The sequence below is a fragment of the Oryctolagus cuniculus genome, chromosome 5 (genome assembly GCF_964237555.1).
Source record: "Oryctolagus cuniculus chromosome 5, mOryCun1.1, whole genome shotgun sequence".
In the NCBI taxonomy this organism is placed as follows: Eukaryota; Metazoa; Chordata; class Mammalia; order Lagomorpha; family Leporidae; genus Oryctolagus; species Oryctolagus cuniculus.
Window position 1 is genome coordinate 159889032 of NC_091436.1, and position 21188 is coordinate 159910219.

The following is a 21188-nucleotide window of genomic DNA, read 5'->3' on the forward strand; positions in this document are numbered from 1 at the left end:
TCCAATCTGGCCAATGTAGAGGCGAAAAGAGCTGACTCATGTTTTTGACATTTATATACAACGTCTTCAAAAATTTCACAGAAGTGGGGCTAGTGTAGTGGTGTAGTGGGTAAAGGCTGCCACCTGCGACGCTGGCATCCATATGGCCACCAGTTCATGTTCTGGCTGCTCCACTTCCAAACCAGCTCCCTGCTGATGGCCTGGGAAGAGTAGCAGAAGACAGCCCAAGTGTTTAGGCTCCTAGACTTAACTGGGAGACCTGGATGAAGCTTCTGGCTTCAGCCTAGCCCAGCGTTGGCCGTCACGGGCATCTGAGGAATCAATTAGCAGATAGAAAATCTCCCTGTTATTTCTTTCAATAAAAAAATCTTACAAAAAAAATAAATAAATAAAATCGGGGCAGGATGTAGCACTGTGGCACGGCAGATTAAGCCTCCACCTGCAGTGCTGGCATCCCATATGGGTGCCGGTTCAAGTTTTGGCTGCTCCACTTCTGACCCAGCTCCCTGCTAATGTACCTGGGACAGCAGTAGAGGATGGCCCAACTGCTTGGGCCTCTGCACCCATGTGTAGCTCCGGGCATCAGCCTGGCTCAGCACTGGCCATTGCTAATAAATAAAACTCAGGTTGATACTGTGGCACTGCTGGTTAAAGCCCCGGGTTGCACCAATAGCATTCCTTACGGGTGCCAGTTCAAGTCCTGGCTGCTCTACTTCTGATCCGGCTCTCCGCTAACATGCCTGGAAAAAGACCAGCAGACCCAAGTGCTTGGGCCACTGCACCCACGTGGGAGACCCAGAAGCAGCTCCTGGCTCCTAGCTCTGGCCTGGCCAAGCCCTCACTATTGCAATTTGGAGAGTGAACAAGAGGATGGAAGATCTCTGTCTCTCCCTCTCTCTCTGTAACCGACTTTCAAATAAGTAAATAAATAAATCTTTAAAAACACAAAAGAATCATGGAAGAAATGTACTACAAAATAAACTGCATGGATTCCAAAGTTCTTTTGCACAAGTTTTTTTTTTTTTTCACTCTATCATTACTTTGTCAATACAATTTCTTTTAATCCCACTTTTCTACAAACTATTTCAAGTACCCTCACAAATAAACCAGTTAACCAAAACTTCATGGTCCTGTAAAGATTTACTTATTTGAAAGAGTTACAGTGAGAGGAGAGACAGAGAGAGAGATCATCCATCCACTGGTTTACTCCCCAAATGGCTGCAATGGCCGGGGCTGGGCCAGCTTAAGCCAGGAACTTCTTCTGGGTCTCCCATGTGGGTACAGGGGCCCAAGCACTTGACCCATCCTCCACTGCTTTCTCAGGCGCATTAGCAAGCAGCTGGATCGGAAGCAGAGCAGCTGAGACTCAAACCAGTGTCCACATGGGATGCCAGCATTGCAGGGCTTAACCAGCTGTGTCACAGTATTCCGGTCCCAAAATTTTCATTTTTTAAATTTTGCCACAATCAATCCTAACCTTAAAAATCCTCACAAATATTTTTAAAATAAACTTCAGTGCAATATATAATCAAGCAACTACTTCCATTGACCCTTAGGTCATTCAAAATGGCTAATTCCAAAATAGGATTTTAATAAATTATGTCCACATTTCTCTGTCATCTTACTGCTATCCAGAATTTATCCTATGTTTATGAAAGCTCAGGCAATGAAGACACCACAGAAAATAATATTTGTAAGAAAAACTTTATTTTCATTGATATTTCATTTAGCATAATTTCAAAGTGAGTCTGTGCTCTAAGATGAGCAAAAGAACATACACCCTGAAACTCATAAGCGTCTTTTCCCCGTTTCTCTGAGCAGGGCATGAGGTTTGAGATACCCCAATGTTGATCTCGAACATTTTAGACCTTGAGATTTTACCACAGATACAGAAAGAAGAGAGAATACCAGTGCACAAGAATCAAAACTGTATGTATGATGGTCATCATTAGGTCCGCGTATCATATATTCACCACCTCTGTGTGGCTGTAATGATTATGACTAATTTTTCCCATCAAGTTCAGCATCATGTTTTTAAGATAAAATACCAGCATATGTAAAAACACGGCACTTATTTCCTGAATACATTGCAAACAGTGGAAGTTCGGAGAGTTTAATTCTTCGTGAGTCCAGGATGGGGCGTGAAGCCTACTGATGGGGTCTATCCAACATGCTGATTCCAACTTTGGCGACCATCAGCAAACTGCTCAGAAAGAAAAGAAAAACAAACAAACAAACAAACAAACAAACAAAAAAAAACAGGAAATATCAGGAAAAGCAAAGAAGACGCTGTTTTTTGAGACTAGAGCGCCACAGATCCTCCACAGCTGCACAGGGAGGGAGGGGCCACGGCAGAGCAACCAGAGAGGATGGATTTCCACTGCTGAAGGAATCCCAGAAGAGACACGCCAAAGTGCCCCTTTGTCCTGAGGTCCTAGAATGGCACAGGTGAGCAGGAGTTCCTAAGGCAACTGCCAGTAATTTGAGGATACGAAGAAACTGGAGGCGAGAGATTAAGCCCCCAGTCCAAGGTTACAGAGTTAATAACGGTAAACCTCCAGTCCCCCAAGTTTACTGCTCTTGACCTCAATCTACACTCCTGCTTCAAGTATAAAACAGTATCCCAACAACACTGTAACTATGATCAAAGTCAAGCACCTAATCTTTCTCTGAAATATTTTTCAAAATTCCCATCTTCAGAATGTCTTTATTATACTTAAGGACTACAATTAAACAAACAATATGGCTTGCGTTTTATAATCAAAGTTAACAAGAAGACAAGATTCAATCAAAATTCTCTTTTAGTAAAATTTTCAGTATCGAAGGATACCTACATCCCTAAGAATATGGGACCCCACACAAGGAGCTGCAGTCATGGCTTTGAGATGAAGCCCCTGCCATTACTGGGAGAAGTCAGGATGGACAAGAGGACAAAGCGAGAACAAAACCAATCCACAGTGAGTGACTGAGTGACATACTTATGCCATTTCAACACTAAGTCAGCTTCTTGTACATTCCTACTTAGGTTAGTTGACGTCTAGAATTAGGAACACTGAAACATTTTTGAATGCATACAGCATAGTGGGCGATCAACTAAATTCTACAATGGTAAAGAAGAACAGAATGCAAAGTACCTGGCACCTGCAATTAAACCTGCAGGCATAAATTTTCCAGAATGGTAGAATCTCATTCCCATAATGCCAGCCAAGGTCCCGGACGTAGCTGAAGAGAAAGGTAGAAAGGGGTCAAAAGTCATCACACTCAGGGAAGCTAGAAGGGAGAAAGTCCCATCTTTCTCTCAAGGGCCAGACCCACCCCGTGGCCCTCCTTCCTTTCTCAGACACGCACTTCATGGCTGCCACAGCCTGCGGATCCAAGTACTAATATTAGTCAGATAAGGCCCTTCACAGCCTGGGCCCACCCTTCAAGCATAAATGTCTTAGTTACCTCCAAATGCTAGAGGACCTTTGCCATGCCTCTCAAATACTATTTCTTTAACCCTGTGTGTTCCTCCCACTGAGTGTCTACCAAAACACCAAGCATCATAGCAGGTGCTGCAGAATATAACTGTATTCAGAAAGTCTCCACCCTCTCCCAGTGTTTCAAGTCTGATGGGGAACACTTTGAAGAACCACACAAGTAACAACAGAAGACAACTGGTGCTACAGGTACAATTAACGCTACACAAAACAACAGGGGATCAACACAAGGACTAGTCCAAGAAGTGAGACTGAACTGAGACCTGAGATCAGAGGACCCAGTAAGCTGACAGGGGAGGAAGCACAGTCCAGGTAACAGGAACAGCAATAGAGAGGCCCTGTGGTGAGAGGGAGCGTGTCACATTCAAGACCTGAAAGGCCAGCGTGGAACAGAACAGCAGTCAGGGACTAGAGACCACACGACGCCCGAAAGGCTGTACCAGTGATTATGGCCCTCACCCTCAGAACAGCGAGAAGCGACGACTAAAGGGTAGCGAGCAGGAGTGAGCATGGAGCGGAGTCTCATTCTGAAATCTAACTCTGAGGGACACTTCCTGGCCTCGCTGTGACGACACCGGAGCCCAGGTCCGATGCAGACGCTGGGAGGCGGGGCGATGGCTCAAATGCCTGGGTCCCTGCCTGGAGGAGCTCCCAGCTCCCAGCTCCAGCCTCGGCTCAGCCGCGGTCATGGTGGGCGTTTGGGGACTGAGTCAGTGGATGGGAACTCTCTCTCTAAGCCTACAAATTAAAACATTTTCAAAGACAATGTACTTCTAGTTGTACCACGGAGAACTGCAGGGAAATCAGAGTGCGTAGGGCTAACTACTGAGAACCTCCCTCAGCAATGCCGGCAACAGAGTGGCCACGGGCACCAGGATGTGGCTGTGTGGAGGAGGGGACGGGTCAGGACGTGTGCTGTGGGTAGTGCTGACCAGACCTGCTGCAGAGGTCGTCACAGAGGCAGAGGGAAGAGGGCAACGAAGACCTGAACAGATGAACAAGTCAGGTCCTGTGTGAGATCGCGAGCTCAAGTCTGGGCGCAGCCTTCAAACACCTGAAGGACCTCCAGCAGGTCAGTGCACTTGTGAGGGCACAGTGTGGGGACAGAGGTCGTGAGTCAACTGTGTTTCACGGGGAAGCTAAGGAGTGGGCTTCAGCGACACTGTTGAGAGAGAAAATAAAGGTATAAAGAGCCAGGCTTCAAGCACTTCAATATCTAATGGCAGGAAAGGCAGGTGGTCAACTAAAGACAATGAGAAGACAAAAGGAAAACAAGGAGAATGGGGGCCAGTGCCGTGGTGCAGGAGGTTAATCCTCTGCCTGTGGCACCAGCATCCCATATGGGCGCCGGTTCTAGTCCCAGATGCTCCTCTTCCGATCCAGCTCTCTGCTGTGGCCTGGGAGGGCAGTGGAAGATGGCGCCAGCCGTTGCAGCCATCTGGGGAGTGAACTAATGGAAGAAGACCTTTCTCTCTGTCTCTCCCTCTCACTGTCTGTAACTCTACCTCTCAAAAAAAAAAAAAATCTTAAAAAAAAAAGGAGAATGGAAAACTGGTCAACTGTGCTGACAGCTTGGAAGCCAAGTTAAGAAAGGCTGGAAGAGGTACACTGGACTTGGTACAAACACGATCCGCAGAAGCCTCAGGGAGATAGTCTCCCCAGGCACAGGGAACAGAAGTGGAGACTGAAGTACGTCAAGAACGTCTGAGGGGGAGAAATGGAGATGGGAGATTCTGACTTTTTAAGTCTCTGAAGGGCAACGGGGAAGAAAAGGCTACCAACTGAAGGAGGAGGAAGGTTCAAGAGTGGTCTTTGGTTTTATGAATGGGTAAGGGAGGAGCAGATATGAACATCAATGGGAGGGGTCCACCAAGAAGGGAGGACAGAGAGAAGCAAAGCCCAGGTGCAGGAATGGCCTTGGAGAGGCCAGGGTCAAGGGAAGGCTTGGAAGCCAACGGCTCGAAGGGAGACCCCCCAAGGCTGACGCTTTCCCAACTAGGAGATGGAGCTCCCTGTGCCGAGTGGGGAGTGGGACAGGCGGTGAGAGGAGGCGGGGCTCGCTGTGCCGAGTGGGGAGTGGGACAGGCGGTGAGAGGAGGCGGGGCTCGCTGTGCCGAGTGGGGAGTGGGACAGGCGGTGAGAGGAGGCGGGGCTCCCTGTGCCGAGTGGGGAGTGGGACAGGCAGTGAAAGGAGGCGGGGCTCCCTGTGCCGAGTGGGGAGTGGGACAGGCAGTGAAAGGAGGCGGGACTCGGAGCTGTGCCGAGTGGGGAGTGGGACAGGCGGTAAGAAGAGGCAGCCACAGTTTGTCCTGGGCCACGGTCCATGGACCATCGTTGCTTCCCCCCGTCGGTGCAAGGCCTGCTCCGTGTGTTCACACTGTAGCCTTGTGCCTACAGTGAGGTACCCACACCCCCGGTGGTGTGTGAAACATAGGTGGAGCTCCACCCAGAGTGCTGCAAGCCACCCTAAGAAGCAACCTTCCCTCCCAACACTCCTCGTTGTCTGTGCGCGCGGGAAACTTTTCGCAGTCTCACAAAATCACCTTTCCTGTCCATATCTTATTTTCTCAGTTAACTTGAGCACCCTGAAGGCCAGGCCTGTCTCTTAGGATCAGCTGAGCGCTCAGGTTAGCGATTTTCAAATGGGAGAAAGCAATCCCAAAGCAAACCTAACCCAGACATGATGGTTCCGTCATGCCCAAGGACACGGTTTCCAGCAGACAATGGCTAACAGAGATGCACCTGCCCAGCACAACTTCACTACCAATCTAAGTTCATTAGGCAGGAAAACTTGTCCACGCCCTGAACATCTCCTTGGAGATGCCACCATTCTTATCTTAAAGCCACCCCAAAAGGAAATGGTCTCTTCACCACCGTGCCTAGACACATGCCAAGTGCTGCTGGTCTGTTTCTTTCCCTAGAAAACGGGAATGAAATTTCTCTTGCTGTCGAAATAAATAATAAATAGAGTCCTGCAGTTTCACCCGGTTCAAAACTCCCCTAGGCCTTGGCAGAAGCAGTCAAGTCGTTTAAAGTGTGAAAAATCTGGCATGCCCCACCGAAGTGGGGCTTTTTTGCTAAAGAGTATTCTGGACACGTAGCTACCCCGAGGAGACACCAGGGCAGACATACCCAGGAAAACCCAGACGTTCCTCGGGTCCTGAGACAGCTGGTAGGCACCCAGGCCTGCCAGGCTCCCAAAGAGGAGCCCTGCAGCCAGGGACGGCACGCTACCTGCAGGGAAGCAAACACACAGCACTGTAACACCAGACACCCATGTCACTCACAGAATCCACCCGCCTCCCCACGCGTGGGAGGAAAACAGCAACGAGCACTTCTCCCAACAGAGTTCAGAAACAGGTACTGTCAAGCAGAGAGATGTTCTGGGGAGTCAGCTACCTCACCTCACCACTCCACTCCCCTCCCCTCCCCTCCCCTCCACTCCTCCCTCCTCGCACAGGCAGGGCAGCTCTGTCTAAGAACAGCTTCTGCCTCCTTAGACAGGGCTGCGGTTAGTCCTTTCCCTAACCCGTCCTGATTGACCATCAAGGGCTGCACGTCTGCACCGGCAGGGCTTCAGGGCATCAAAGGAGGGGCCGGCACTGTGGCACAGTGGGTAAAGCCCTGGCATGCAGTGCCGGCATCCCATATGGACACCGGTTCGAGTCCCGGCTTCTCCACTTCCGATCCCGCTCTCAGCTATGGCCTGGGAAAAGATGGCCCAAGTCCTTGGGGCCCTGCACCCGCATGGGAAACCCTTAAAAAGCTCCTGGCTTTGGATCAGCACAGCTCCGGCCGTTGCTGCCATCTGGGGAGTGAACCAGTAGATGGAAGATCTCTCTCTCTCTCTGCCTCTATGTAGTTCTGCCTTTCAAATAAATAAATTAACTTAAAAAAATCATCAAGAGAGAGAAACAGGCTAATCCATTAAAAAAAAGGGGGGGGGGGGGTTGGAGTCTACAAATTCTGGTGCCCATTAAGGCAGGAATGTGGGCAAGAAGGCGGTGCCCATTAAGGCAGGAATGTGGACAAGAAGGCGGTGGCCAGAAGCACATTCACCAACACCTCCACACCCCACCCCCCCCCGCTGAGTTTAATGAGGAAACTTCAAAACCCGAGCAGGAGAAGCCCAGGGCTTTCCTCCCACGCGAAGAGCCCAGAGATGGCCCCTTGGGGTCAAGGCCGAAGCATGGCAGTCAGTGATAGTAACAAGCTACCACCCGCCACCTACCTCTAGATAAAGAGCAAAAACAAACAACCCACAAGGAGGCTGACTGAGCGCTGATAACCAAACAGCACGAGGGGCAGAGGGGCCCGCCGAGGAAGCCTGCACTCGGCTCAGGGGCCCGTGGCAAAGGAGTCCACGCAGGTCGCTCTTGGGAACACAGCCTCACTGGAACAGCACCGAGATGTTTAGGAGGCCAAGCAGTTGCAAAAACCTTACCTGCTTTTGCGTAGCCGATGATTCCACCAGTAGCGACCAGTGCTGCGTAGCCAAAGCCAAAATAATGTAAAGGCACTCTGAAAACCCAAGAGAAAGCAGTGACAAACATGTGTAAAAGCAAACCACAGGCTGTACGATGGGACTAAAAGGTCATAATTCTAAACATGTCACTGTTCAAAGCTCAGGAAGCTTGGATGACTTGCTGAGTCATGCAACCACTGGGTGGCAGAGCTGAACTCCGATCCAGGACCTCCGCCCGCCTACCCAGCATCCTCCCTGCACCACGCGGCCTCGGGCAGTCCATTCTCATGAAGAAAGGACACTGGCTGCACTTACAGTGGGCCTGTGTCCTTTCCCATTGTCCCCTTGTCCTCTGTCCAGGCGGGAGACGACGGCTGGCCTGCACCTGCAGAAGAAAGCCTGGATGAGAGGCAGCTAACAGTGCAGCTCTGGGGCGGCGCTGTGGTGCAGCGGGTAAGGTCGCCGCCTGCAGTGCCCGCATCCCATCTGGGTGCTGGTTCGAGTCCTGGCTGCTCCACTTCTGACCCAGCTCTCTGCTATAGCTTGGGAAAGCAACAGAAGATGGCCTACGTCCTTGGGCCCCTGCACCTGCGTGGAAGACTCAGGAGCAGATCCTGGCTTCCGATTGGCACAGCTCCGGCCGTTGTGGCTGTCCGGGTACTGGACCAACAAGTGGATGGAAGATCTCTCTCTCCTGCCTCTGCGTAACTCTGCCTTTCAAATAAAATAAATCTTTCAAAGAACAAAAAGTACAGCTCTCTTGCAGTCACAGAGAAGTGGGGCCAAGCTGCAGCTGTAGCACTCAGCAGCCGCGTAACAGGCCAAGCCGCCCGGCCTCTCCAAGCCCACTTCCTGCACTGTGCATGCGAGGGAACAGCAGGGCCAACGTCCCACTGCTGAGCCTTCAACTGGGAGCAAACGCTGGACAGACACCAACCGCCTTTGTTAACCTCAAGTCCCACAAAACACAGCCCAAGAAGCTGACCAAGCACTGACCAGCCAGCTCTGTAGGGGAAACAAGCTACCCTTTCCAACAGTTACCCTAACTAGTGCTAAGTTGGAAGCGAGGCGAACACTCCGGGGCCCTTAACGATTATAACGTCTCCTAGACGGCTAGGAAGCGAGCTGCTTTTCACCCCTGCCCCAGCAGGTAAATGACTGCGATCCTCGCCGTCTGCAACGCTTTCAAAACGTCTGCATCCAATCCCAGTCACTGTCACTCTGGGGACATGGAACCCGAGGTTGCAATCACAGGACGCTGCTGCCCGGAAAATAAGCCCTATTTTAGGAAGCAGTGCTTTGTGTCCAGCGAGCCTAACAAGACGGAAAGCAACGCTTCCCCTGGTTCTGTTTAAACTGTTTCCCTAAAAGGGGGTGGGATGTCGCCGAGTCACGAGTTCGAAGCGCCGGGTGACCAAGCCTGTTAAGGCACTGCAGCTGTAAGTCTCCACGAGCCGGACGAATGTGCACTACACCCGCAGCAAGCGGCACTCTCACCCCATTTTAAGGACAGCAGAAAACGCGCCACGAGAAAAGCACCCACGAAGGGGCCCTGAAAGTCCTCGCCTGCGTCCGCGGGACGAGAAGCACGCGACCACGAAGCCTTTTAAACAACTCCTAAACGTCAAAGCGACTATAAGATAATCACCCGCAAGTACCGGAACCGCTCTCCCGAAGTCCTGGGCTGCAGCTAGAGGGCACGCAAGCCGTAAATCTAGGGACCGAGGCCCGCCGGAAGCCGGGCGGCGCGCGCTCTGCGCCCCGGGCTGGGGGCGGGGCTTGGCCGGAAGACCCGGGCGTAGGGCGGGACACGGGGCGTGGCATGAGCTGCTCCACGGTCTGCGTCCCAGAGACAGACAGGAGCTTGGGGGCGGGGCTTAGGGCCGGAAGTCGCGGCGAGTGCCTTGTTCGGGACTTGGGGCGGGATACGGGGCGTGGCATGAGCTGCTCCACGGTCTGCGTCTGCGTCCCAGAGACAGACAGGAGCTTGGGGGCGGGGCTTAGGGCCGGAAGTCGCGGAGAGAGCCTTGTTCGGGACGCGGGGCGTGGCATGAGCTGCTCCACGGTCTGCGTCCCAGAGACAGACAGGAGCTTGAGGGCGGAGCTTAGGGCCGGAAGTCCCGGCCAGTCCTGGGTGTAGGGCGGGACACGGGGCGTGGCACGAGCTGCTCCACGGTCTGCGTCCCACAGACAGGAGCATGAGGGCGGGGCTTGGGGCCGGAAGTCCCGGCGAGTGCCGGGTTCGGGACTTGGGGCGGGACACGAGCTGCTCCACGGTCTGCGTCCGAGAGACAGACAGGAGCTTGGGGGCGGGGCTTGGGGCCGGAAGACGGGCCGCGTCCCAGAGACAGAAAGCAGCTTGACTGGCCTAGGATGGAGCCGGGTCTGGGCCAACGGAGGAGACCGACTGGTTCCCGTCTCAGCTCCCAAGCCTGAGCGGCTAACAGCCGGAAACGCATAGTTTGAATCTGGTTTGCTGCGCTGGCGGAAAGCGTTCCCGGGTGTGAGCCAGGCAGTTCCAGGCAGGCGAGGGTTAACAGGCGGTTAGGAAAGGGCCCCAGGTGTTGTGTGAGACAGTAGGGAACACTATGGGGCCGTGCCCGAAGGTAGCCAGAGGGGCAGGGGGAGCTGGCGTCGCACAGGAGCACACCACAGGGCAGCGTCTGACGCTTAGCACTGACCAGGGAGGCATCACCCGCCTGGGTGGGTCGCGTGGACACTAGTTCTCCACCGTCACACCTTCCAAGGGGCTGACGCGGTAGTGTTTGTCATGGTCAGGAACCAGGACTGCTGCACGAGCCAGACCCCTGCCGCATTGCATCTAGGTAGGACTGACAGCCTGCTGTGCACTCCCCACGGAAGCACGGGGCCCCTCCCAGCAGCCTGAGCCTGTTTCTCAATAAGATCTACTTTCCCTTGCTTTGCGTACCTGTTACTGTCTGCGTTGTGCTTGCTCATCGTCATGAGACGGAACTGACTGAACTCCTGTGACGGCCTCAGCTCCGTCTCCTCCCTCCCTGTGGCTCCAACATGCCGCGCACCTGCCTGGAACCCCCGGCTCAGCCCCTCACATCCTGCAAGTCTCTCAGCTTCCTGACCGGCACACTGACACTGCAGGTCACCTGATTCCCTCCAGTTTTTCTCCATGGCACCTGACTCCTCGGGGACTCTCTCACTGTGCAGTCCAGCTCCCTTCTCTGGCATGTCAGTTTGACGGGAGTGAAAATTTTAAAGCAGCACTTGGCACAGGGCCTGGTACACGATGGATGCCAAATACACGTCTACTGAGTAGAGGAGTAGATGTGGAGTGAGAAGGGAGAGGGGTGGTCCACAGGGAAGAGAACAAAGACAACATGCACGGAGCTGGGGACAACACAAAGAGCTAGCTCTGGCTGCATTCCATCCCAGGTCCTTCTGCCCTGACCTTGGTCACACACACCTGTGTCCTTGCACAGATCCACCCCCAGACCCTCTGTTGAACTCTAGATTGGCCAGAGTTATTTCTGGCCGTTAAGACTTAAAAAAAAAAAAAAAAAAAAAAAAAAAGTATTTATTTATTTATCTTAAAGGTGGAGGTCCAGAGAGGGAGAGACAGAGGCAGAGGGAAAGAAGTCTTCCTTCCACTAGTTCAATGGCCCATGGCCAGGGCTGGGCCAAACTGAAGCCAGGAGCTTCATCCGGGTCTCCTTATGGGCTCAGCAGCACAAGCAATTGAACCATTTTCCACTGCTTTCCCAGGCGCTTTAGCAGCGAGCTGCATTGGAAGTGCAGCGGCCAGGACTCGAACTGGCACCCATATGAAATGCTGGTGCTGCAGGCGGGGGCTTAACCCTGTACACCATAGTGCCAGTCCTACATACATAAACCTTTATAAATAATAGTAAGAGCAGCCTGGGACAGTGGATGTGAAACAATTGTGGTCTCAACAAACTTGGCACCCCACTGTCGAGTAAAACAGACCTAACCAAAAATGGGAAATCCACTTAGGACTCCCCATGATCTTGGCTAACTGGGATAAATTTAAGTTAGAAACTAAAAAAAGAGGCTCAGGGACTGGTGCTATGGCTTAGTAAGCTATGCCTCTTCCTGCAGCGCCAGCATCCCTTATGGGTGCTGGTTCGTGTCCCAGCTGCTCCACTTCCTACCCAGCTCTCTGCTGTGGCCTGGGAACACAGTAGAAGATGGCCCAAGTGCTAGGGCCCCTGCAACCATATGGGAGACCCAGAATATGTTCCTGGCTCCTGGCTTCTGGCTTTGGATCAGCCCAGCTCCAGCCTTTGCCGTCATTTGGGGAGTGAACCAGTGGATGGAAGACCTTTCTCTCTGTCTCTCCCTCTGTCTGTAACTCTATAAAATAAATAAACAAACCTTTTTTTTTTTTTAAAGGCTTATTTTTTTCTGTAACCCGACCTGGCCTGAGTACAAGCCGGAGGACCAGGAGACCTGTCTGATAAATGGTCCACTATCCTCCAGTTAGATCTGTTTTGTAAGAGGGAAGGAAAAGGAGGGAGTCCCCCAGTTCAGGCCTTTATGGTGCTATATGCAGACCTGACTTGAGCAGCCAATGGAGGCTGTATCTAGCTCACAAGATCCCTCTGCTACACAAGAGCCTGATTATCATAGATGATTCCTTCCTGGGTGCTCCTCTAAGAAGGCCCATTGCCCCCCAACTCCCCTGACCTCTGAAGGCTGAAATATTGTTCCCCCATCACCCTGAACCAACTGGGTGCTCCTCCATCATATCCCAACAATCATGCACCACCCCTCTGAGGGTCCCCCAGAGGGTGATGGGAAGTCCAGCAACAGCCACAGTGGGGCACCAACACCAAAAGCCTGAAGGAAAACTTCCTGTCAGAGACTCCCAGTGGGGATGGGGACACTGTTAAGGTCCACGTGACTTTCTCTAATGTGGCCTGTCCTTACACTAGGAAGAGTCTGGGCAATTTTCCAAGGACCTGGGAAAATGGCTGAGGGATTTACTAAAGTGACTGTGATCTTTAACCTGACCTGGAAGACCTAGAGGTCGTCCTGTGTCCCAGCTGCACACTGGAGGAAAAGCATGTGCCGACAAAATGGCAGGACGGTACCCAGGCCATATGGTATTTCAGGTAGGACTCAGGGCCATGCCCACAACTGATCCTGGTTGGAAACCAGCAGAGGGGATCTCCTAAACTGGAAAACAGGAATTATCTCATAAGTTATCTCTCAGAGGGAGTGGGAAAAACACATAGTAAGGCTCCATAAAATCAACTGGGAGCCATGCCTCTGGAGTCTTCAATGAGGAGGAAAAAGGGCTCAGAGGCAGAGCTGCAAAGCCAGACTTCTTGCAGCAGCCACAGCCACACGGGGCGGGCATTTGGTACCATGGCTGATGCTGCACAGGATGCCACATCCACATCAGAGTGCCTGCTTCCAGTCCCCGCCACCAGGCTTCCACTCCAGCCCCCTGCTAACGCACACCCAGGGAGGCAGCAGGTGAGGACTCAAGAACTTGAGTCCCTGCCACTCACAGGGGAGATGTGGGTGGAGTCCCTGGCTTCTGGGTTTGGCCTGGCTCAGCCCTGGCTGCTGTGGGCATTTAAGGCGTGAGCCATTAGACCTCTTTCAAATAAAGTGAAAATAAATGAGAAAGGACTTATAACCACCATCTGTAAAGGTTTCAGGATGATCATCAGAACTGACCATGGGGAGGCCAGTGGTGAGGCGCAGGGAGTTGACACCTGAGATGCCAGCATCTCATATGAGTGCTGGTTCAAGTCCCAGATACTCCTCTTCCTATCCAGCGCCCTGCCAATGTGCTTAGGAGAACAGTAAAGTGTTTCAACACTTTGGGCCCTGCCACCCCATGGGAAATCCAGATAGGGTTCCAGGTTCTAGGCTGGAGTATGGCTTTGGCCTGGCCACTGCAGCCATTTGAGAAGTGAACCAGTACACAGAAGATCTCTCTCTCTCTGGAAGTCTGCTCTTCAAATAAATAAATCTTAAAAAAAAAAAAAAAAAAAAAAGAAGAAGAAGAAAGAAGAACTGACCATGGGATTCTGCTCATTAATTTACAAGGTTCATTATCTGGGGCTGGTGCTGTGGAGTAGCGGGTAAAGCCGCAGCCTGCAGAGCCTGGGGAGCTGCTGGCCTCTCACATAAACCTGATTTCCTGGCACAAGGTTTTGTGTCTCAAATATTGGCTTTCAGTGGCAAGTGGCCTAGACCTTTCTTTTCAGTGACACATCCTCACACTATACACAAAAACTAACTCAAAGTAGATCACTGCCCCGTGGGATGCCCATGTCCCACAGCTCAATATCTGAGTGCCAGTTCCAGTCCTTGCTACTCAGCTTTCAACCCAGCTTCCTGCTAATGCACAGATGACAGCTAAGTAGGAGTCCTTCCAGCTGTGTGGGAGACCTAAATGGAATTCCTGGCTCCTGGCTTTGGCCTGGCCCATCCATGGAAGAGCGCTCTCTCTGTTCCTCCCTCTGCCTCTGCCTTTCAAATAAATAAATAAAAAGCTTTAATAATAAAAAGAGATCACAGACCTAAATGTGACAGCTGAACCATAAAGCTCTGGAGAAAATACAAAGCAAACTTTGATTACTAGGGGTTAGGCAAGGCCTGCTTAACTGCAACACTAAAAGCAAGAGGGACAAAGAAAAAATATGCAAATGTGGAAACTGGGCACTGTGAAAATGATACATGTCAACAGTTATCACTCCAGAAGTGAAAAGACAACTTATTGGGGCCGGCACTGTGGCGTAGCGGGTAAAGCTGCCGCCTGCAGTGGCAGCATCCCATATGGATGCCGGTTCGAGTCTCAGCTGCTCCACTTCCAATCCAGCTCTCTGCTATGGCCTGGGAAAGCAACAGAAGATGGCCCAAGTCCTTGGGTCCCTGCCCCCCTGTGGGAGACCCGGAGGAAGCTAGTGGCTCCTGGCTTTGGATATTTACAGAGCAGTAAGAAGAAATGCAGTACTGATTCAATACACTACCACACAAATGAACCCTGAAAGCAGTATGTGAAGTGATAAAGTCACAGATGATCACAATGGAATCATTCCAGTTATATGAAATGTCCAGGATGTGCAACTCTAAATGGCAGATTCGGTTGTTAAAGCCTGGGGAAGCTGAGGGGAAATGTGGAGTAACTGCTAATGGGTACAGAACTTCCTTTTGGAGTGACAAAAATGCTCTAAAATTGATTGTGATAATAGTTGTACCATACTCTGTGAATAGTCTAAAAACTACTGCATTATATCCTTCCAGTGGGAGAGCAGCATGAGGTGTGAACACTGTGGCGGCTGGCCAAAGCACTGATGAGAGTACTAAGGACACACATTCGACAGAAGGAAAAGCCTCATGTCAATAATACAAGTTCCCTCCTCAAGAACCCAGGGGGAAAAGAGCAAAAGAAACCCATGGCAAGTAGAAGGGAGGAAAGAAATAATATGGACAGGAGCAGAAATCAATGAAATTGAAAACACAAAGATACTGTTTCTTGGTCTTTCTGCTAAGATCAAGTGAAAACAAAATAGCTAGTTCATTGAGAAGATCAACGAACCAGAAAGACAGTGATGACACAAATTGCAAGTAAGTATCAAGAATGAAACAGGAGCTGTCACAACAGCAGACAATACAGACATCAAAGGCATAAGTGAATCCTACACACGACTCTACCCACAGACTTGACAACATTTAGACAAAATACTCATTCTGTGAAATACAAACTACCCCAGCTCACTCAATATGAAGTAACTGGAATAGTCCTGCAAATATTAAGGAAACTGACTTTGTGTAAAAGTCAGAAAGCAATGTCCAGGCCCAGATGGCTTCACTGGAGGTATCTACAAGACATTTAAAGAATTAACAAGGGTTGGGGCTGGCACTGTGGCATAGTGGGTTAAGCTGCCGCTTGCAGTGCCGGCATCCCGGTTCAAGACCTGGCTGCTCCACTTCTGATCCAGCTCTCTGCTATGGCCTGGAAAAGCAGTGGAAGATGGACCAAGTGCTTGGGCCCCTGCACCTGCGTGGGAGACCTGGAGGAAGCTCCTGGCTCCTGGCTCCTGGCTTTGGATCACCACAGCTCCGGCCGTTGCTGCCAATTGGGGAGTGAACCAGCAGATGGAAGACCTCTCTCACTCTCTCTGCCTCTCCTCTCTCTGTGTAACTGATTTTCAAATAATTAAATAAAACTTGAAAAAAAAAAAAAAAGAATTAACTGGGCCTAGCATTGTGCTGTACCAGGTTAATCTGCTGTCTACAGTGCTGGCATCCCATATGGCTGCTTCACTTCCAGTCCAGCTCCCTGCTAATGCACCTGGGAATGCAGCAGAAGATGGTGCAAGTCCTTGGGCCACTGCACCCATGCACCCATGGGGGAGACCTGGAAAAAGCTCCTGAGCTCCTGGCTTTGGCCTGACCCAGCCCTGGCTGTTGTGGCCATTTGGGGAGTGAACCAATGGGATGGAAAATTTTTGTCTCTCCTCTCTCTGTAACTCTGCCTCTCAAATAAATAAAAAAATCTTTTAAAAAAAGAGAGAGAATTAAAAACAGTTCCACACAATCTCTCCAGAAAACAGAAGAGGAAACACTTTACAACTCATTTTATGACACTGGTTAAAGCACAAAAAAATAAAACTACAAACCAAAGATCCTTAACAAAATATTAGTAAATTTCAGTAATAACAATTATACATCATGACCAAGTTAGGTACATCTTAGGGATGCAAAGCAGATTCCCTATTTGAAATCAATGTCACTCACCATATTAAGAGGCTAAAGAGACATAATGTCAATTAATGCAGAAAACGCGTTTCACAAAATTTAAAACTCACTCATGATAAACGCTCATAAAACAGAAACAACAGAAACCTTCCTTACCCTCACAAGGAAAATCTACAAACACCCTGCAGCTACCATTATAATAAATGGTGAAAAACTGAAAGTTTTCCCTTAAGACCTCAACACAAGGATGTTTGTTCTCACTGTTTTTATTCAACATGGTGCTGCGTATGCCAGCCATTCAATGGGGCAAGAAAAACACAACACGTACACATCAAGAGAAAACCACTTCTACGTACAGATGACAAACCTGTCTACATAAACAACTCCAGCACAATTCCTAGCATGAGGGGTGGGTTTTTGGCATGGTGATTAAGATTCAGCTTGAGACCCCCACATCCTATATTTGAATACCTGGGTTCAAGTCCTGACTCTGCTCCCGGTTCCAGCTTCCTGCCCATGTACACCCTAGGAGGCAGCAGGTGATGGCTCAAGTAATTGGGTCCCTATCACCCTCATAGGAAACCTACATGGAATTCCCAGCTCCTAGCTTTGTTCGGCCCATGGGCAGGCATTTGGGAAGTCAATCAGTGGATAGGAGATATATCTTGCTCTCTCTTACAAATAAATAAAATTGGGGGGCCGGCACTGTGGTGCAGTGGGTTAAAGCCCTGGCCTGAAGTGCTGGCATCCCATATGGGCATCAGTTCAAGTCCTGGCTGCTCCTCTTCCTATCCAGCTCTCTGCTAAGCCTGAGAAAGCAGTAGAGGATGGCCCAAGTCCTTGGGCCCCTGCACCCATATAGGAGGCCTGGAAGAAGCTCCTGGCTCCTGGCTTCAGATCAGCTCAGCTCTGGCCATTGCAGTCATTTGGGGAGTGAACCAGTGGAATGGAAGACCTCTCTCTCTCTCTCTCTGGCTCTACCTCTCTCTGCAACTGTCTTTAAAAAAAAAAAAAAAAGACAAATAAATAAAATTGAAAACTTTGTTTTGAAGATTTATTTATATATTTGAAAGGCAGAGTGACAAGAGATCCTCCTCTGACTTACTCCTGAAATGGTGGCAACAGCCAGGTCTGGGCCAGAAACTCCATCCAGGTCTCCCACATGAATGGTGGGAATCCAAATACTTAGGCTTTAATAAATCTTGTGTTTAAATCTCAAGAAAAGGGGCCAGCGCCATGGCTCACATGGTTAATCCTCCGCCTGCGACACCAGCATCCCATATGGGCGCAGGGTTCTGGTACTGGTTGCTCTTCTTCCAGTCCAGCTCTCTGCTGTGGCCCAGGAGGGCAGTGGAGGATGGCCCAGGTGGTTGGGCCCCTGCACCCGCATGGGAGACCAGGAGGAGGCTCCTGGCTCCTGGCTTCGGATCAGCTTAGCTCTGGCCATGGCAGCCATTTTGGGGGTGAACCAACAGAGGGAGGACCTTTCTCTGTCTCTCTCTCACTGTCTAACTCTATCTGTCAAAAAACAAACAAACAAACAAACAAAAAACACAAAAAAACAAACTCAAGCCGGCGCCGTGGCTCAATAGGCTAATCCTCCACCTTGCGGCGCCGGCACACCGGGTTCTAGTCCCGGTTGGGGCGCCGGATTCTGTCCCGGTTGCCCCTCTTCCAGGCCAGCTCTCTGCTATGGCCAGGGAGTGCAGTGGAGGATGGCCCAGGTGCTTGGGCCCTGCACCCCATGGGAGACCAGGAAAAGCACCTGGATCCTGGCTCCTGCCATCGGATCAGCGCGGTGCGCCGGCTGCAGCGGCGGCCATTGGAGGGTGATCCAACGGCAAAGGAAGACCTTTCTCTCTCTGTCTCTCTCTCTCACTGTCCACTCTGCCTGTCAAAAAAAAAAAAAAAAAAAAAAAAAAAAAAACTCAAGAAAAAAAAATAAGTCAGTGAGAGAGAGGTATCTCTCATCCAGAACTCACTCCCCAAATGCCCAAAACAGCTAGGCACTAATATATGCAGCAACCTAAATCAGTGTCTAGAGAATTATGCAAAGTGAAAATTGCCAATCTCAACAGGACACATAATTCATTATAAATGTCAAAATTACAGAAATGGAGTTTTTTTTTTTAAAGATTTATTCATTTATTTGAAAGACAGAGAGAGAGAGATTTCCATCAGCTGGTTCACCCCCCAGCTGACCTCAACAGCCAGGGCTGGGCCAGACCAAAGCCAGGAGCCAGGAGATTCATCTCATGTCCCATGTGGGTGGCAGGGACCCAAGCACTTAAGCCATCTTCCACTGCTTTTCCAGGTACATAAGCAGGGAGCTGGATCAGAAATGGAGCAGCTGGGACTCCAATGGGTGTCCACATGTGATGCTGGCATCACAGGCAGATCAACCCACTGCATAACAGTGACCCCAGAGAACAGATTAACGGTTGTCAGGAATTAAGGACACAGTGGAACACAGCTGTAAATAACACAGCTATATATAAGTACTTGAAGGGAGCTGGTGCTGTGGTGCAGTGGGTAAAGCTGCTGCCTACAGCATGGGCGTTCATCTCAGCTGCCCCACTTCTGATCCAGCTCTGTTAATGCCCCCGGGAAACCAGTAGAAGATGGTCCAAGTGCTTGGGCCCCTACACCCACGTGGGAGACCCAGAAGCTCCTGGCTTCAGCCTAGCCTAGGCCTGGCCGCTACAGACATATGGGAGTGAATCTTCCAGCGGATGGAAGATTCTGTTTCTCCATTCTTTCAAATAAATAAATTTTTTTTTTATTTTTTATTTAGTAAATATAAATTTTCAAAGTACAGTTAATGGATTACAATGGCTCCCCCCCATAATTTCCCTCCCACTCACACCCCTCCCATCTCCCGCTCCCTCTCCCATTCCATTCACATCAAGATTCATTTTCAATTATCTTTATATACAGAAGATCGATTTAGTATATATTAAGTAAAGATTTCATCAGTTTGCACCCACACAGAAACACAAAGTGTAAAATACTGTTTCAGTACTAGTTATAGCATTACTTCACATTGGACAACACATTAAGGACAGAGATCCCACATGAGAAGTAAGTACACAGTGACTCCTGTTGTTGACTTAACATTTTGACACTCTTGTTTATGGCATCAGTAATCTCCCTAGGCCCTAGTCATGAGTTGCCAAGGCTATGGAAGCCTTTTGAGTTCGCCGACTTCGATCTTATTCCGACAGGGTCATAGTCAAAGTGGAAGTTCTCTTCCCTTCAGAGAAAGGTACCTCCTTCTTTGATGGCCCCGTTCTTTCCACTGGGATCTCACTCGCAGAGATCATCCATTTAGGTCTTCCTTTTTTTTTCCCCCCCAGGGTGTCTTGGCTTTCCTTGCCTAAAATACTCTCATGGGCTCTTCAGCCAGATCCAAATGCCCTAAGGGCTGATTCTGAGGCCAGAGTGCTATTTAGGACATCTGCCATTCTATGAGTCTACTGTGTATCCCGCTTCCCATGATGGATCGTTCTCTCCCTTTTTGATTCTATCAGTTAGTATTAGCAGACACTAGACTTGTTTGTGTGATCCCTTTGACTCTTAGACCTATCAGTCAATAAATAAATATTTTTAAAAAGTACAGGAGGAGTATAGCTTGTAAGGGCAGCAGGGGTGATCCCTGAGGCTGGTGATAGAAATGTTCTGTCTTGACTGCTTCATTTTCTACATTCAGGCTCTGATACTGTATTTTCAAGATGTTACTACTGGGGGAAATTGGGTAAGAACAACATATCTCCATATATTGTCTCAGAATAAAAAGCTGAATTAAGAAAAAACAAGTTATCTGTATTACTGTATACTGGAAAGGAATGTAGAAAGCTTAAGTGAAATAACAAAGAGGCAGACTAAAATGTTAGGCATGCATAAGACAACTTTCTTCTGACGTGAGAGGCAATTCTAGTGCCCAAGTGTTTAAAGCAAATAATAATATTTATTTGGTTACTTGAAAGAGAGTTTCCATTTGCTGGTTCACTCCCCTAGATGGCCACCACAGCCAGAGATGGGTCAGGCACAGGCCAAGCAGAAGCCAGGAGCCAAGAGCTTCATCCAGGTCTCCCATGTGGGTAGAAGGGACCCAAGTACTTGGGTCATCCTTCATTGCTTTTCATTGAATGGAAGCCATTCATTGCTTTTCCCAGGCCATCAGCAGGGAGTTCAAAATGGAGCAAAATGGGGCCGGCGCCACGGCTCAATAGGCTAATCCTCCGCCTTACGGCGCCGGCACACCGGGTTCTAGTCCCGGTTGGGGCACTGGATTCTGTCCCGGTTGCCCCTCTTCCAGGCCAGCCCTCTGCTATGGCCCGGGAGTGCAGTGGAGGATGACCCAAGTGCTGGGGCCCTGCACCCCATGGGAGACCAGGAGAAGCACCTGGCTCCTGGCTTCTGATCAGCGCGGTGCGCCGGCTGCAGCGCGCCGGCCACAGCGGCCATTGGAGGGTGAACCAACGGCAAAGGAAGACCTTTCTCTCTGTCTCTCACTGTCCACTCTACCT

At 50.2% G+C, this 21188-nt stretch overlaps 1 protein-coding gene across 2 annotated transcripts; it reads right to left on the minus strand.

Moving 5' to 3' along the window:
- Window positions 1–1685: 1685 nt before the first annotated feature.
- TMEM14C (transmembrane protein 14C) lies at window positions 1686–9786 on the minus strand. Of its 2 annotated transcripts, none has more exons than XM_002714171.5 (6): window positions 9593–9786; window positions 8260–8329; window positions 7924–8000; window positions 6612–6713; window positions 3135–3222; window positions 1686–2203 (listed from the first exon to the last, which is right to left on the minus strand). In XM_002714171.5, the coding sequence occupies exons 2-6, from the start codon at window positions 8280–8282 to the stop codon at window positions 2149–2151; spliced, it is 345 nt and encodes a 114-aa protein (XP_002714217.1). In that variant the 5' UTR covers window positions 8283–8329; window positions 9593–9786; the 3' UTR covers window positions 1686–2148. The 2 variants fall into 2 exon arrangements, with proteins under 2 accessions (XP_002714217.1, XP_069930534.1); XM_070074433.1 differs by lacking the exon at window positions 9593–9786 and adding an exon at window positions 9104–9292.
- Window positions 9787–21188: the final 11402 nt, after the last annotated feature.

Bases quoted from the DNA above. Each gene is read 5' to 3' on its own strand.
- TMEM14C (XM_002714171.5), bottom strand. From the start codon at position 8,282: ATGGGAAAGGACACAGGCCCACT. The intron at 6,714-7,923 runs GTAAGGTTTTTG...GCTTCCCTGCAG, and splicing joins CATCGGCTACGCAAAAGCAG to GTAGCGTGCCGTCCCTGGCT. The intron at 3,223-6,611 runs GTATGTCTGCCC...CTTTCTCTTCAG, and splicing joins GAACGTCTGGGTTTTCCTGG to CTACGTCCGGGACCTTGGCT.